The sequence below is a fragment of the Coturnix japonica genome, chromosome 17 (assembly GCF_054131305.1).
Source record: "Coturnix japonica strain WE chromosome 17, WE-NBRP24, whole genome shotgun sequence".
In the NCBI taxonomy this organism is placed as follows: domain Eukaryota; kingdom Metazoa; phylum Chordata; class Aves; order Galliformes; family Phasianidae; genus Coturnix; species Coturnix japonica.
The window spans coordinates 13440354-13457460 of record NC_140679.1 but is presented as its reverse complement, the minus strand read 5'-3'; the positions used below and the strand labels follow the sequence as shown (position 1 = coordinate 13457460).

The following is a 17107-nucleotide window of genomic DNA, read 5'->3' as shown; positions in this document are numbered from 1 at the left end:
AGCTGTACATGTCCCTGCTGTCAGGTGGGTGGGTTTACATTTCAATTGACTCCTGTTGTCAATATCACAAAGAAATGTGTAAACTCTGAAATGAACATCTCTGTATTTAGATGTACATCAGGTTCAGCCTTACATTTTTAGCCCATTCTAATGACCATTCCAGAACCCCAGTGCTCCTCCAGTAGGTGCTGGTCATTCAGAGCCTGAGGCACATTTCCATAGCTCCTGCTTGGTTTGTATGGTGTGGGGTAAAAACAGGCTCTTGGTATGTTTAACACTGCAGTGCTTCAGAAATGCACTCGGGGAGCTGAGTTTGAGGCCACTCAGCACTGCACTGAAAGCAGCCCCATTCATTCGGTGTTCCATGCGGATTAAGGATGTTATAATTAACGAGCCATCAGCTGCCAGTTCTACCAGCATCTGGGAAAATATCATCTCTTCCCAGAACTGAAGTTCCGAAAACTTTGAGCTCAGTGCTATAATTCACTTTTTCTTTTTGCAGATGATGAAATTTGCTTGGGATAACTACAAGCAATACGCGCTTGGAAAGAATGAGCTGCGACCGCTGACTAAGAACGGCCACATCGGTAACATGTTTGGTGAGTTCTGCATCCATTTCAGTCTTGTTTTTAAGGTTACACGTCCACATCACTCCTTTCTCACCAATGCAGTGAGGGTTCTGCAGCACATTTGATCTTTCTTCTTCCATTTTATGAAGTGATGCACCATGCCTTCCATGCTACCCATGCCTTCTTGCTGGCAGTCTCAGTGCTCAACCTGCATCATCTCTGTGTGCAGATCTGGCACCAAACACATCCAGGATTAACATTAAAACCAAGCTGTATGTTTGTTAAAACATAAAGTCGGTCCAAATCTGTCAATTCCACTGTTTTGCTTAAGTTTATATATCTCAGGACCTGACCAAACTGAGCATTTTTCTGTCATTGCTCCACTGCTGAGCAAGACGTGAATTCCATGAAATATTGAACGAGTGAATGAATATTTCAGGCTCTTTATGCCACGTGGTTACTTGCATAATTCTGCTCTTTAGCAAATTACCTTTTCCCTTTGTGAGCCACTTGCATAATTGCAGTGCTGTTCTCATGCTCATTCTGACGTGATGCTCTCCAGGTGTCCCAGCCCATTTCTAATGTGGGTTGTATGACATGTGGCCTCCTGTAGGAGCCTCTTTAGCTTGTGGGAGCTCGAGATGTGTGCAAGTGGATGTTTGAAGGTGGAAATAGTGTCCCCTACGGTGCCCATAACCTTGAAGAGCAGCAGTGCTGCTTGGCTGAGGAGATCCCCTGGTGGAGATGGCAGAGGAAGAAGGGCTGCATTGCAGTTCAACCACAGCTGTGGGAGGAGAAACCTGTGGGTTCCGCTTGTGGCACCACTGTCAAATCCTTCTGTTGCCGCAGATGAGGCACTTGTCTCTTTTGTTCCTGCAGAGATACCAGAAGAGTTAATTACATCTGGTTGCGGTATCTGTATGTTGTATGGAAGCTGTGTTAACAGTTGCTGGGGTCCTGAAGTATGCAATTTGGGAAGTGAGCACTGTGTTGCACAGGCTGTGTATGCCCAGATACTGCACTTACATAGTCTCACTTCTGTCAGGAGCGGTGATTTGGGTTTGTTCTTCCTTTCCCTTCCTCTTTTTCCACCCCAAGAATACCCAGAGTTGAGGATTTGCATTAACTTCAGCTCTTAGTTAAGCACTTTACAACTTCTTTCTAGTACGCGTGTCAAAATTCCTGAAGGAGCTTGAAGACAGAACAGAGAAAAATAGTGAAAGCTTTTACGTTTTTATTACAGCTTGAAATGCTCATTTGAAAAGCTGGAACAGGAGAAAAACAAAAGCACTATTAATGTCACATCGTGTCCTGTGGGCTTCTTCAAACACCTTCACTATTAACATCCTTATTGTGGGGCTGATGTAGACCAGATCTGCTTTGCTGTGTTCAGCAGCTCTTGAAAACGTTTGATTTGAACCAGGTAGACTGAAGTCCCTTCAGAGTTGAAGATTGAGGTTTAAGTCTTAGAAAATAAAAGCAGACCTGGGGGAAGAGTCCTGGCCTAAGAAGCAAAGCATGGGTGCACGTTCCAGTATTTGTGTTTGCATCTGCAATCTCTCTTCAGCTCTTTGGATACGAGGACAGCTGCAAAGTTTGGATGGCTGGGCTTTGGTCTTGGCCTGTCTTTGGTGAGAAATGGAACAAATTTCACATTACCTCAGTAAAACTGTTAATCATCCCATGCTCCTTCATGAGTTTAATGAACTTCCCATTGACCCCGAGCACAGTTTTGAGTTTAATGAGGCCTAAAAGTAGGACAGTGTCTTGGGATCTGTCAGAGCAGTAAAAGGGAGGATAAGGAAACAAACAAACAAAATGAGGAAAAACGGCCAATAGAGCAGCAAATGAAAACAGAAGGGAGAAAATCCTCTGGGGTTGCAGTGCTTAGAGAACATTCTTTGGGCCTTCTCTTCAAGATGCTGAGGAGCGCAGAGGAGCTGCTGTGTGGATGGGCTGGGACAAACCCTTGTTTGCTTTCTCCTTTATTTTACTCACTGGGGAACATATCTAAGGATACAATGAGCTTGTCTTTAGGCTCCTTTTTAATGCTGCCCATATATGTGTTGTTTGTGCCTCATTCCAGGCATTAATTATGCAGAAATAATTGTCTCATCTGCAGAGTTATTGAGCGTGTGATTAAAAGGCAGACAACTGGGAGTGAGCATGGCTGGCCTTCCCTGCTGCTTCTCCAGGTTACAGAGGTATTGGTGGCAACCCTACAGCAAATGCAATGTGGGGGTTGGCCCTTCCAGCTGGCTTGAGCTGACATTCAGCATCCAGCCCAGGTATTTCTATGGCACCCCTCTGTGCCAGCTGGGTGATGATGTGGGATGTGCTGCATTGAATACAAACATTTTCAGCTCCTCTGCTTTGGAAAGGGCACGAGCTGCAGAAGCACTGAGGGTATTTAGTCTTCTTGCTCCCATTCATACTGTGTGTAATTCCTGCTGCAGGCACGAACCCACCTGCAGACATTTGCCACCAGGAGCAGAAGGAGTTAACAATTAAAAGCCATGTTTTCAGTGCCATCTTTTTATGTTTGAACTATCCGGGGGCTTCTGGCTTTCTTATCTTATCCTCCTGTGTTTGGTTTTCCCTCATTTATTCAGAGGGGACGGATAGCTCTAAATGGTGTGGCAGAAAACCCATTTATTTTCTTTGTTTTTAATTCACTCTTGAAAATTCTGAAGAGATTAGACAGGTTCAGACCTGGCTTTGCTGTGTTGGATTTCTCACCTAGAACTAAACTGCTTTATCACACACTTTCTCGTGCTGTTGCTGAGTTTCTTGCCACCTTCGTTGCCTGTCTCACTGGTTACTCATCCAGATTGCTGCTAAACTTTGATAGCTTTCTGTTTGCCTCCAGGAGATTGCATTTAAAATGGTTTCTGCTACAGAAATTCCTTTTCTATAATTCTGCCAAGTTTTCATTTCTGGTATTATTACTTTTTCATCTCTGCTGCCTTTTGGGATGAGGGAGGTCTCTTACCTCTCTTGATCAGCAGATGTTACATCATCCCACAGGGCATCAGCTTTCAGCGTTCTCAGGGTTGGTCTATGTGTTGGGGTGGGCATTTGTTCCATTTGAGGACCTTTATAATTATTAAAAGCACTCTTTCAGCCCTTATGATTGTTCATCTCTCCAGGGAGAATTTCCTTTATGTAAGTTCAGGAAAACAGCTTAGCCTTTGCTGGAGGCATCAGTGTGCAAAATCTGGGAGGGTTTTTGGTGCTTAGTAAAATCAATCATCATTCTTGTGATGTTTTATTATACCACCCCAAAAAAAACCCAACCTGCTACTCCCTGCCACTGTATTTGCAGCTCCCAATAGAAATAATGAGGAAAAAAGGTCAGTGCTGGAAAATAAAGGTGTTTCATGAGATTGTTTCCATACTAATTTAAACGTGCTCAGAATATCCTTGCTCTGATGGAGCCACGCAGTTAAGAACACCTAAGTTAGGCTTAATTCTAACCATAGTGCTTCAATTTGACTATCTGATGACACAGCAATATCATTTCTTCATGGAGCTGGAGGTTAGGAAGGCACTTAGTGAGCACTGCAGTGTAGCGTGGTCCATGAGCACAGCATTCCAGGTGATGCTGTTCACATCAGCCATCATCTGTCTGTGTCATATCTTCATTTCCAAACTCAAATCTGTGCTGTGTTCTGCAAACAGGAGCCGATAATTCAAGATCAAGGAAACTAAGGATCAAGCTTTTCCCTGCAGGTGAGAGTAGAGAACTTGCATCGCCCTCATTGAGGCCCTCTTCAGGCACCTGGAAGTGGAAGCTGCCCCACGTAGGTGTTAAAATTAGCACTTTCTGACTAGGCTATAACGTTCCTTCTCTCTTGGCAGGCTGCATCCTGGTTGCTGTGGGAACCAGCCCTTTTAATTTCCTGACTTCTGTGTACATCCAAAATTGTGCTGTGATGTGCTCTGTCACTAAGATAGCTTCGGGGGTTTGCATGGATCAGAAAGCATTCTGTGTAGCGCTTCCTTTCTACAGCACTGCTTTGGTGCATCTCCAGGAGGGCACATTCACGAGGCTTCCTGCTCACCTGCAATCCCCATTCACCTTAACGAGTGATCACAGGATGAAAAGGAACATTTAGTCTTTCCATTCTTAAGATACCAGATGTTGGGAATTCAGTAGAGTCATTCTGCCTCCATGCTTTAGTTTTAAGACCCTGCCCTCCTGCTCTTTGCTTCCCTCCAAACTTTCTACATGAGCTGTGTGCTTCTTGACGTGGATTCTGTTCAAGCTGAGGCTCCACCAGGGTGGAGTGTGAGAGCCCTTCCATGTCTCACTTGCAGCACACACCAGTGACCCATCCTGAGGTGAGCTTTGTTCCTTTTGCAACATTACAACGTCAACTTGAGCTGAATTTATTTGCTGTAGTCTTGGCATCGTTCTTTGCAGAGTGCTGTCTAACCGTCTATTCCTTAGGCTTTGTTGTTCTTCCCTCTGGGCGAAATACTTTGTGTTCCAATTGGATTGCATCCTGGTTATTTCAGAAGATTTTTCCCAGTTTTCAAGGTTATCTTGAAACATAATCCTGTTCTGTAAGACACTGGAGAGCGTTTGGAGCCTTTCAGCTGCAGTCTTGTTGGTGTGACTTTCTCCTCATGGGAGAAGAAAGGAATATGGACAGATGGTTCCGAGTTGAAATGGCTTAATTGTGTTCCTGCTCATCGGCTTAGATGTGGTAATGGACCGTGTGCATTCTCCTGACCCACTGCATTCACAAACAGTGCGTATTTAGATCCTTTCCCTGCTCACCTAGCTCAGCTCATGACCAGTAATGACAGCTTCACTGTATCTGGTCTGAAAGCAGGTGTCCAAATGCAGATCTTGCAATTCAGTTTCATAATGAACAGCATAAGTAATCCTATTAAATTCATGTTTGAAGCAAAAGGCAGTTTCTTCCATCTCTGAAGTGTGCTCTCACAACTGGACTTTGTTCAGGACCAGAGCATTTCTGTGAACACACAATGGGAAGCAATGTTTGCTCACCTAGACTGCAGGTAAAAACCCAGACTGTAAGACTTTAGAGCCCTACCTAGAAAGGCAGTGTCTGTTTTGCAGAGCTTCTCCAGGATGAGTCTCATCTGCTGAGGGAAAGTGCTGCCTTGACTTGTCTCTGATCATCTCCCTCTTGTGTTGTCACAACGCATCTGCCATGGGCACTTTCTGGGCTGTGTGATAGGAAGGTAGAAGGGCACCTTCTCTTTTATTATAATGAAGCGTCTCACCTTTGAATTCTAACATCAATTAGCAGTCTCTGCTCATTAACTGATGACTATATCTCTCAAAGTTCGTGGATAATAGTTGCAGGTAGAATGTGTGTGTTTATTTTAATGGGCCTGTTGGGGCCCTTCATGTTAAATGAAGCACGTCTTCAAGGAGGTGTATGACGAAGCAATAAATAATGCATAATCAGGTTACCTTTAACATAATCAGGTTACCTTTAACCAGCCTAAAATGAATTTCAAACATCCAGAAGAAACCAACAGTGTTTTCCCCACCTGTATTTGCTGCTGTCATCTTCCCTTTAATCTCCTTCAGCTGTGTTACCCAGAATTACTCCTTGCTTGTCCAATTACCTATTTTTCCCCAAAACAATCCCTGCTGGCTCACCAACAGCCAAAACAAAGGAGAAAATCTCTTTCCCCAAAGGGGCTTTTGAACAAGTATTGCTTTCCATTTTCCGCTGAGCTCTCTCCGTAGCCAACTTAGTCTGCCTGCAATAGAATCTGTGCCATGGGAAACTGAATACACACGGTGAGCGGATTTGCAGTATCTCTTCTGTATTGAGATTTATATTCCCGAGGCTCAGGCAAAGCACTTCTTCCTCCATGGCACTCGCAAGCAGACACAGTTTGATTTGAGCACTGGGGAGTTTGGGGTCACCTGATGGTGGGATGTCACCTGTTGATGGAGGGTCACTGCACATCAAAAAGTGGTTGGAGAAACTGGGGGAGAAATATTAAACTGGGTGCTGCCAGGTATTCAATGCTTAATAATCACTTGGCAGTACATGCTTCTTATGTCATTCCTTCCACTGAAGGAGGTAACTACCTGAAGGCTGTTACTGTGGTGAGCAATTCATTCTCGTGCCAAACACCTTTATTTTGTTCTCCTCCTTTCCATGAAGTACAGGTGCAGCGCTTTATTTGGAAAGCAAAGAAAGATGAGGTTGTCTGAAAGCTTGCAGAACCTTTCGTTTTTAAGCTTGAGAACATACTGATAAAGAAACAGGTCATTTCTAAGTCTCAAACTAATTCCATGTCCCCTTTCTCTGTATTTGCTGCTTCCTTGTTGCTCAGATGTAGTTATAAAGAAAACAAAATTACTCTGTGTTACAGCTACCCGATTTGCAGGTTGAAAAATAAGAGTGGGTAATAAGAGAGGCCTGGAGTGAGTAGGGAGCTCTGACCTAAGTACAGATCTATATCTCAGAAGGACCAGTCTCCCAACCATTCATTTTGTCTGGCCCAGAGCACCCCACAAAGAGGTAAATCTTCATGTAGAGCATGTTTTCAATGATCAAAGATGTTGTACTGAGTTGAGTGAGGGATGTTGTTTAGTGAGGGGTTATTGGTGGTTGGTGGATGGTTGGATTGGGTGATTTTAGAGGTCTTTTCCATCCTTCCTGATGCAGTCTGGCTGCAGCTCCCAGCCTGCACAAACCTCCTGATAGATGTCAGGAGTTGAGTCTGGTCTTCAAGCGGTATCAATGTTCAAAAGGAACCGAAGGGAACAAGGAAAGCAGTGCTCAGCGATGGCTGCTTGTCAGACTCCTGTTTTAACAAGGCACTGATTTTAATCAAAGCCAGCTCAATCTTTTGAAGCCTTCACCAGCAGCATGATGAGAAGAAGGGATCTCGGTGCTTCTCGTTCTTGTTTTGCCCTGTGTTGCCGACCCTCCGGGAGGTGAAGATAAATAGCCATTAATGACTGGAGTCTCCTGTGCCTGAATAGTTAACAGGTTTGTCATACTTGGTAGGAACAGCATCCAAATTTTTATTCCTAACAAGATTTCAGCACTAATTTTTGTTCTGACAAATGTGATGTGACATGGGAACAGTGGGAGTCGAGCCCTTTCGTTTTCGATCTGGGTCTGCATTGCACTGATCTGAATTCCATCCCCTCATCCTCCTGCTTTTCTCTTGCAAACTTGGTGATTATAATTAGCAAAAAAGCTTTTTGACGCTCTCTCCTGTAGCACTTACACAGCTCTGCTGTGTGCAGGCTGAGGTACGATGGCTTCCTTATGACTTGCACTGTTCATTTTAAGCACTGGCACAATGCATTCCTGTACAGATATATGCATTTATTTTAAATGGTTTTGTTGGAAATGCAGGATCTGGTTTCTCTTCACTGAGAAATTTCATGATGAATGATGTGCCACATGGTATGGCAGGGCCCCACAGGTTCTGTCTCCAGTACTTTAGAGACAATATTCTTTAGCTTCTTTGGCTTGCCATAGTGGCTTGGTGCATTGGCGCTGCCTCCTGGGTGGCTGTGATGCTGAGGTTAGCTGGGGCTTCCATCTGTCTCTGTGTCAGTTTGTAACAGCAGTGTGATTGTAGGATGGTTTGGGTTGGAAGGGACCTTAACCTGCTTCTACTCCACCCCTGGCAGGGGCACCTTCTTCTAGATCAGTCTGCCCAGGATCCCATCCAACCTGGTTCTACTTTAAAACCATTATCTTCTTATCTGTCCTTACATTCCCTGACAAAGAAGCCCCTACCCAGCTTTCCTGTACACCCCATTGGACCACACCATCACTAGTTTTGGTTAATGGCTGCTGTTTGACCCCCTGAATGTGCAACTGCAAAGCATTGTCCATTAGGTAGGAGAGCTGTTTGGAGCTGGGAATGCCTTGGGGAGGAGAGCATGCAGGAGTGTGTCATGCAATTCTGGACAGAGATCCTGAAATGTTAGCGGCTGCACCAGCTGTCCCTTCTCTTTGGGCCTGCTGTTCTCCATCCTGCTTCATACAGAGCCTTTGAGGAAGGATGAAGGTGAATGAATCATGCTTTGTTGCTGGTGAGTCACTCTGTTGCCTAAGTATCTTCTCTTCCCTTGTCAGTGAGTCACTGACACCTTGTTAGAGCAGCCATAGGACGAAGGCCCTGCTCCCACTTACAGGTGTGCAATGGGGCTTTTTTGGGATGGCAGCTGACAGGACCGCACGAAGCTCAGGGTCTGTCACCAGCAAGCTGGGAGGTCGCCTCACTTACAGGCAGTGCTTCAGCAGGTGGAACTGATGGAGCAGCAGCACAGCCAGGGAAGGTGAACCACTTTTTGAACACAGTCAGAGCTGCAATTTATTTCCTGGTGCCAAGGGAATGCATTGAAAATATCCTGGATGCTTTTGCAAGCGCTCTGCAGACTGTCGTTTTTCTTTCTACACAGTCCACTTCTGTCCCTTTCCCCTGGCTCTTGTCCTTTGCTCTCTGCTCCTTGGTCACAAAATTGCTGTTAAATCTGGGCAGTTCTGTGTGCTTCCCTTGCACTGCAGGGTGCAGAAGTGGAGACAGAGGCTGTTCTGAGCTGCAAGAAGCTGTATGAAAACTTGCAGCTGTCTCTGATATGACTGCGTTCTGTTCTGCATAGCTTCAGTGAGGCTGAAGGAGAGAAAAACCAGGGGTACAGATGCAACAGCAGTTGAGTTACCACCATTGGTGTAAGTCCCAGCTTGGTGCTTTGCAGTGCTTTTCAGGCTGCAGTTGGTCTTTGCATGCTTGGCAGGTGGTGGGCTGGTGTTCTCCACCTCTGACTGCCTCTCATGGCCTCCCTTTAAATGGCACATTGAGAAGAAGAGTGTTGTTCCCTTTTCTCTTCCCCACAAGGCCCTGCTGGGAGCCTGAAGAAGGAGCAGGGCTGTGGGATGTGCAAGTGGGTGAAACCTGTGCACGTGTCAGGGGGCTCTGTTTATTGAGATTCAGTGTGTGTCTTCCAAAGCATTGCCCTTCTGGTCTGGTGAATGTGTGTTAAACCTCACAGTGAAACTTTGGGTGTGTGCTTTGTCCTGCAAACTCTTGCTGCAGGTGGCTTTAATGGGCACATGAGCTAGCAGGCACCAGAAAGGACTCAGGGATAGAGGGAGAGCTGTGGATTCTGAGACCTTCTATTCAGCTGATGCACCTCGAACTGGAAGGAGCTGCTAAGGGCTTTATGGGTGCTTTCTAAAGGCCCCTCTGAGATAGTATCAGTTGAACAGTCTGGCTCCTTTAGGCCGACATCACAGCGTGTTCCCACAGAGGCTCCATGGGGGACAGCAGTCATACAATGCCTCCTTCTCTCTGCATCATGCTCCATTCTGCACCTTTCACGGGCGTTATGTTAATTAATGTAACATTTGTTTGTGATTTCTGTAGCAGTGCTCACAAGTGAGGGGATGGATGGTGATCGCCCTGGGTGGGTGGGAGTGGGAACAGAGCAGCCTTGTTGCCTACATGGCTGTCTCCATTCTTCTCGTGCATAAAGGAGAGAATGCTCGCAGCTTGGGATGCGGTGGTACAGGACCTCCTTCAGTCTGAGGGGCCACAGAGATGAACGTTTGTGTTGCTTCCATGAGCTGCTGCATTCTCCCGCAGATGGAGCTCCAGGCAGAGCCCCTGTTGCTTGCCGTCATACTGCAAAGTCCTTCAGTAACTCAGACTTCAGAAACTCAGACTCAAAGTCTTGTTAAATGTCATTGCTACGTTTTTGGGGCACGTTTGGAAGGTTTGCACGTGAGGGTTTGTGCTTCAGAACCCTCAGCTGGAGTGCAGTGAGGATGGAAGTGGCTGCTGGGCAGGGGAGCATCAGAAAAAGTCAGAAGTGATGGTGGGTTTTGATTCCTTCTCCTTCCAAACCTGCTTCTCTTTTGGTCATATCCATCACATTGTATTGTATAGATCTGGAAAGTGGATTCTTTTTTAACGTCTCTCAATTTAATCAGCACGGCAAGCAAATATCCCTGCTGGTATCAATGGCTGTGTGTGCAATCTGACAAACGTTTCAGGATGTGTTCAGCGCTGCCTTTGGGCAGCTGAGTGCAGTCCCAGCCATTGGATGCTGTGTCATGAGCTCTGTCGTGATCTGATGAAACAAAGTCCAAGCAGAGACCTGGGAGGGATATCATCAAATCAAACCAACCCCATTGGTGTTATTAGAATTGTCACAGTAACAGGCTGTTCCTCCAGTAGTGCTTGCTTCCCTTCCTTCTCTTTTAGAAACGTTTTGCTTGTGTCCACGTTTTCTTCTTTATATGTAAGTATAAAAAGACGTAATCATTAATACTGAAGGATCATTAGAGTCGATAAAGAGAGCTCTGACTGCAGCAATGTTATCACCTCTGCTTTTGGAAAGCACGACAAACCTCAGCTCGGTTGACTTTTTTGGTTGCCATCAGTTGATCGAGAGGCTGTTTGATTCCATCTATTGCACGCTGGAAGACAGCTTCAGTTAGATGAACATTCTGCAAGCCTGGTAGGAATAAATGGATTTCTAGAGGCTGCCTTCATCTCTTCTCCACAGTCCCTGTTTTTTCATGCAGACAGCGTCCGAAAGCCAGCAATCTGGCTGAGCACTGAAGTCTTGGTTGGGTTTTTATTAAAGCAATGATGTGCTGACTGGCTGAAAAAGTGTCAAAACTGCAGGCTTGTAACATCAACAAAATAAGGCAGGATGCCTTTTGCGCAGGAGACAAGTGCTGAAAGCATAAACGAGCCCCGCAAGAAATGGGTGGGTATGAGCAATTCTTTGGGTAGGGGTATGATGTCTCTTTTCAATGAGAAAAGCCAAATATTTAAGATTTCTGACACGTGTCTCACCTTTGCCTTCCTCTCTTCTCTCCGGTAGTTCCTTGGCTGGGTTTTCCTCTCAAAGAAAACTACAGCTGAAGTAGAACTGAAGGTGTTGCAGAAAGTGCCAGCCTGGTGTGGGCAGGCAGGGATTGCTGGCAGAATGTGGGATGGTGTTTTAAAGTCAGGTAGCAAAACAAAGGAGCTGATGTGATAAAAACATCATCATATCTATGGCCCTGCTGCACTGCATCCACAGAGGGATGACAGCAAAGCTGCAAAGTGCCCAAACTGCTGCCTTCCATGTGCCATCCCCAGAGATACCCACAGCTCTGTCGTTTGCACGTTGTGCTAATGGCAAACCTTGCATTGTGATGTGGTACAAAAGTACTTTGTGCCTTGGATAGTGAACACTGCATCAGGACACAGTGATCAGAGTCCTGTCCTGGTCTCCTGCACAGTGCAAATGCAGCCCTCTTCCCTCAAAAGAGGGCTATGCTTAGAACTGAATTAGGAACAGGCTGCATTTGGGTTTGCAGCTGAGCGAACATTAGAATTGGAATTGCCTGAATGTTTTGTCTGGGACAAGAGCTGGGAAACGAGTCCAAGTGTTACAGTCATGACTGATGTTTGAAGTGTGGATCTTGAGCTGCTCTTTAGAGGCAGTAGTTCTGAACAGCATCAGGCCTTTGAAAATTGGCCTCTCCAATGTAACATCTTTTGGGTCTCAGAGCTCATGGATCCTCCCAGAAGATCTGAGCCTGAGCTGTGTTCACTCTGAGTCCCATCCAGGTATCCCCATTACTGGGACTAGGAACGCCTGCTTATCTCAGCCCCATCAGAATGACGTAGGGACAAAAAAGATTGCCTTCATCACACTGTTCTGTTTGCAATGCAGGAGGTCTTCGAGGAGCGACGGTAGTAGATGCCTTAGACACTCTGTACATCATGGAACTGGAGGAGGAATTCCAAGAAGCAAAAACATGGGTGGAGAAGAGTTTTGACTTGAACGTGGTGAGTCTGTTACTGGGAGTGCTTGTGTGTATCTCGGAACCCTCAGTGCATGTTTGGCCAGTTCTAATTGCAGAGCCTTTTCTAAAAGTCATTTGAGCAGGGGCAGCTTTGAAAGGTGCATTACTTTTGGAGCAAGCTACGTAGATGATCGCTGCTGTCCTTTCCAACCCAAACCATTCTGTGATTACTAGGAGAGCTGATGGAATCACATCAGTGGAATGCAGAGAGTGCTCACATCAAACCACAGCTCCAACTTCTCTGTTTTAATGCCAGCTTAGTTGTCTGGCACAAAGAAAAATGCATGCAGTTACCTCATTGTGTGAGTGGGCATGACTGGCATTCACATATTCATGAAAGGAAGACCACATTTGATCAACGTGATGAATGCTCTCAGCACGTTACTGAATCGATAAACAAGGGACAAAATCAACTGGGAAATAATTCATCTGGATCTCATAAAAGCTTTTAATCTTAGTCTGCGGGATAGGCTGATCTGCAGAGACAAGGATGAATGCTGTGGGTTGATTGGTGGTGTCAGAAAGCCCAGCAGAGAGGAACAGGGAGGTGAAGTCAAAATGGTTCTGTGCAAGTGACTCTGACAGCCCCAAAGAGCGAGGCAGAGATTCACAGGGCCCAGCTTGAAACTGGATGCCCTGTGCTGCCTCCTGCAATCCTCATCTCAAGAGAGCATTTGCTCTGGTTTGTAGTCTGCAGAGAGAACAGCCTGGTGCTCAGGGCCCGCTGTCCCTTCACTTTGCCTTGCTCACTGAAAGTGCTGTGTTGGCAAACTATCTTTCCACGTTGCAGCTTTATGCATTTGCATGAGGGTAGGAATCATTTATCATGCAGACTGACCAGCTTGGAGCCTGCATTCTGTTTTGAATGCAGTCCTTTCTGACATTTGCTCATCATTGGTTGGGTAGGTAGAGCAACACTTGCTCCAGGTGAGTGGTTCTTGAGTGACTGGTTCAGTGAACCATATCCACCTCTGTCTGCTGGCTGTGGTGCAGATGGCTGTCATGCAGTTTGCCTCTCTCTGAGCACACCCATGGCTGCATGCACACTGTGGGCCTTTCTGATGCTGTGAATTGGGCTGAGTCCTTGGATGACAGAACCTACCTTGTGCAGGAAGGTATTGAATGGAGACTCTATTGAACGCAATGCAGCCTTCACCAAAAAACAGAGAGTGTTCTTCCATATGGCTGTGCAATTTGTTCTTTAAAGCATACATCTCATAGAGTTTTGCAAAGTGTAACCCAAGACAGGGTTGAATGGCTGGGCTGTAAATCTGCCTTAACTGATTTAGATATTGTTAGCTGGGGATGAATGGGCAGTTTGGGTGCTTCTCCTCCTGCTATCATTGTAGAGCAGACAAAGTACATTGAGATGGGAAGGTGTGGAGTCCTGCACTGGGACTGGGAGACTTTGGGATCTGTCTGCAGTCTGCTCAGCTGCCATTTGTGTGTGTGGACTTGGCACTCAGGTGTATCGTTGTGTGTTTTCAGAATGGAGAAGCATCCTTGTTCGAGGTGAACATCCGCTACATCGGAGGACTCCTGGCTGCGTACTACTTAACTGGAGAAGAGGTTTGTGTCAGCAGCTCTGTGTATCACTCTGTTACCAAGGCTGAGCTGAAAGGGTTTCTCCATCAGCTTTTCTCTGAGAGTCGGATGATCTCACCATAACAACAGGCTAAACTTGTTGTTTTTGTGTATATCAGAACGCCACTCATATTCTTTAATTCTCATGTCATTACTTTGCATGGCTCATTTGCACAGAGTTTTCCTTTTGTGGGCAGTTTGGATACGTTGCTCTGCACTGAAATGCCACTTGCAGCGATGTTTGTATTTATTGTTGTTCCTTTGTATTCTAAACATGGGCAGTATTACATCAAACATCACTCCTAGTCCTTTTCCAACCAAAGGAAGGCAACTGGTTGGTGGCAGTTGCTCCAAACTTTGCCTGAACAGTCTGCAGCATTAATTTGTCAGATGAAGTGCCCTGGGGCACAGGGAAGGAAGGCCTGTCAAACTGCCAGGCAGGGTTCCTGTATCCTGCCAGCTCATGTGACAAAGTGGTACAGCTCCATGCTGTGTGCTGGTGCCCAGCAGGTGTGTGCTATGGGGCTGAGCCCACATCATGGTGTTGTGGAGCGGCCATTTATGGATGCTGCCTTCCTCCTGCAGCGCTGGTTAAAGCAGGAGGCTCTCATTCCCGCTTCCCTTCTTTCTCTCAATCCTGATAGAGGCAAGGGCTTAGTGCCATAATCTGTTTTGTAATACAACCAGACTGGAATTTTACAGCTGGCTGTAGAGAGATTAAGAGGTCATTGCTTTGCCCCAGAGGCCTTAGGGAAGCAACAACTCTGTTCCAAGAGGGAGTTTTGTGAGTGAAAGAGCTGTAAGACTGGCTATTAAATGAGACTTTAACTCTTGTGCCATACGCTGACTGTGGCTGTGTTCTGCCCACTGTAGTTGGATGAGATGGCTTATCACTGCAAAGTGGCACCATTGATCCTTGCAGCCGCTCTGTTAATTGAGTTGCATTTAAATGACTTCCAGGAATGACTTCTGTCTGATTTCTGCCCTGGGAAAGCTCTCAAAGACTCAGTGCCCTCACTCAAGGCCATGCCCAGTCACAGCTTCGGCAGCCTTCAGGTCAACAGCAAAAAGAAACCACATTGAGCTGTAAAACTCCAGCAGCGACCTCACAAAGTGCAGTCAGCAGCCAGGGCAGCACCTGTCAGATATGCACCAGGTTCAGCCTGGAGAAATTCAAGTCCCTGCCCTCTGGCTTTGACTTCTGAGTCAAATCCCTACCTCCTTGTAAGCATATCAATAGGCTGATAGCCCCCAGGAGAGCTCAGGTTTCCTCAGTGCTGTGATTTTAGAGCAGTAAATTCCTTCTTTCTTGGAATTACTGTGACAGCTTGGGCTGATACAGGAGGGGGGTAGAGGTAAAAGGCTTCTGCTTTATCTCTTAAGTCACCTACAAGCTTCTCTTGATCTGGACTAAGCTCTGGAGCAAAGATTAGTGCTTACAGCAGTTTGTTCCAAAATAATTATGTATGATGATTCTGTGCTGCGAGGCACCATAAGCTGTAATTTGATTTGAAAGCTCAAAAACTCAGGCATTATGAATGGGAAGGGAACAGCTTAGCCATGGAACTCGGAATCCCTCATGGAACTGAACTGCAAGTTGGGAATGGTGTGTTTTGAGGCTGCAGTTGACAACAAGTAGAGTAACATGTTGTAAATCTGACAAGGCTTCACCCTAGGAAGATGTCTTTCGATTTTAATTCAGTGTGCACTTCCATGCTGGGAAAATCACAGAGTTTGTGCCTAAAGAACAATCTTTGGGTCAGTTCAGATCACTGAGGTTTATCGGTCAGATCACTGAAGTGGTAGAGCCGTGTGGGACAGAGCTTTTTAGTTTTTTATAATGGCTGGTTTGAAAAGGTGGGCTTAAAAGAGTCCAGGGTGACCCGTGTTCATGAGCAGCCCATCAAACACTTATCCTCTCTTTGTCTTTTGACAGGTGTTCAAGAGTAAAGCTTTGGAACTCGGAGAGAAACTCTTGCCAGCTTTTAACACCCCTACTGGTATCCCACGTGGCGTCATAAATCTGGGCAGGCAAGACACGTGTCCTTACAAGCATGTCATATTATTATTGAATGTAAAAGACCAGCACCCAAGCAGGAGCAGCAGCAGTTTCTCAGAGCTGCCCCCCCCTCTAGTGCAGATTCTTCGAGGTCATTTGTTTTGCCAACTCAGAACCAAGAAGTGCCTTGGCAGAGATTGCAGGTGACTCAAAGCCAGCTGTGTCTTATTAATTTTGGACTATCCACAGTTTCTTCCTTTAATTCTTGGCAGGCCTCCCCGCTGCAGTAACGTTTTCTTCATTCTCATTTTCTTTGAAAAGGTTATTTGCAGTCTGTACGTTTTGCAGTGTGCCCAATCAGATGCACAGGAATTTATCCAGGTTCCATTGCTGTAGAGATTTGGAAAGGAATGGGATGGGCCTGACTAACAGTTCTGTGCGAGAAAGGGAGGAGATACAGATCCTCTATTTCTCTCCCTGCTGGCAGCTCTCAGCAAGGTGTGTAGCCTTCACTTAGAGCCACAGCATTTGATTTTAGGTAGGTGGTGGCCTCTTGCTGGAGTGGAGCTTTTGGAGAGCTGGCTTAAATAGCTTGTTGAAGGATGTTTGGAAAAGAGAGACAAACTTGCAGGCTGGACTCACAGTCTCTGATTCTCACCAGCAGACATTGTTCCCTGCCAATAAGGGCTCATTGGTTCTTCTTGATGCCTACTGACAAATTCCCCTGGCTAAAAGCTGCGTGCCAGCTGAGACACAGACAGCAGGAAATGTGGGTTAACAAAAGCCTTTCATTCTCCCCCCTTGCCAAATTCAGAACAGCAGCCATGAAAATCATTACTCATCTCTCAGCCCAGATCTCCTGTTTGGCTCCCATCTGTGAAGTGCAAGACTGTCAGATGTTTGGCTCTTAGTGATCCATTGCTTAAATCCCACTGTCACCCTTTGGTTGTTCCATCTGCATGTGATTCTGCTGCAAATTCAATCCACTGCCACCAGGACTTGGTCTCTTTTTACAGGAGAGACATTTTGCTTCTTCTGTAACTGATAAAGACTCAGCATAGAATAACCTTTCACAGAAATGCCAAATCCTCCCGTGCCCTTTGTGAAGACAATTGAAACCA

The 17107-nt window shown here is 45.9% G+C and overlaps 1 protein-coding gene across 2 annotated transcripts in view; it reads left to right on the top strand.

Moving 5' to 3' along the window:
* Positions 1 to 17107, top strand: part of MAN1C1 (mannosidase alpha class 1C member 1) — a 41234-nt gene that overhangs the window by 12878 nt on the left and 11249 nt on the right. Inside the window, exons 3-6 of one of the 2 annotated variants that reach the window (XM_015883364.3) lie at positions 503 to 599; positions 12271 to 12386; positions 13892 to 13972; positions 15924 to 16018. In XM_015883364.3, coding sequence (XP_015738850.2) covers positions 503 to 599; positions 12271 to 12386; positions 13892 to 13972; positions 15924 to 16018 — 389 coding nt within the window. Of the gene's footprint in view, positions 1 to 502; positions 600 to 12270; positions 12387 to 13891; positions 13973 to 15923; positions 16190 to 17107 lie in introns of both variants that reach the window. The other variant, XM_085518404.1, reaches the window with a different exon arrangement.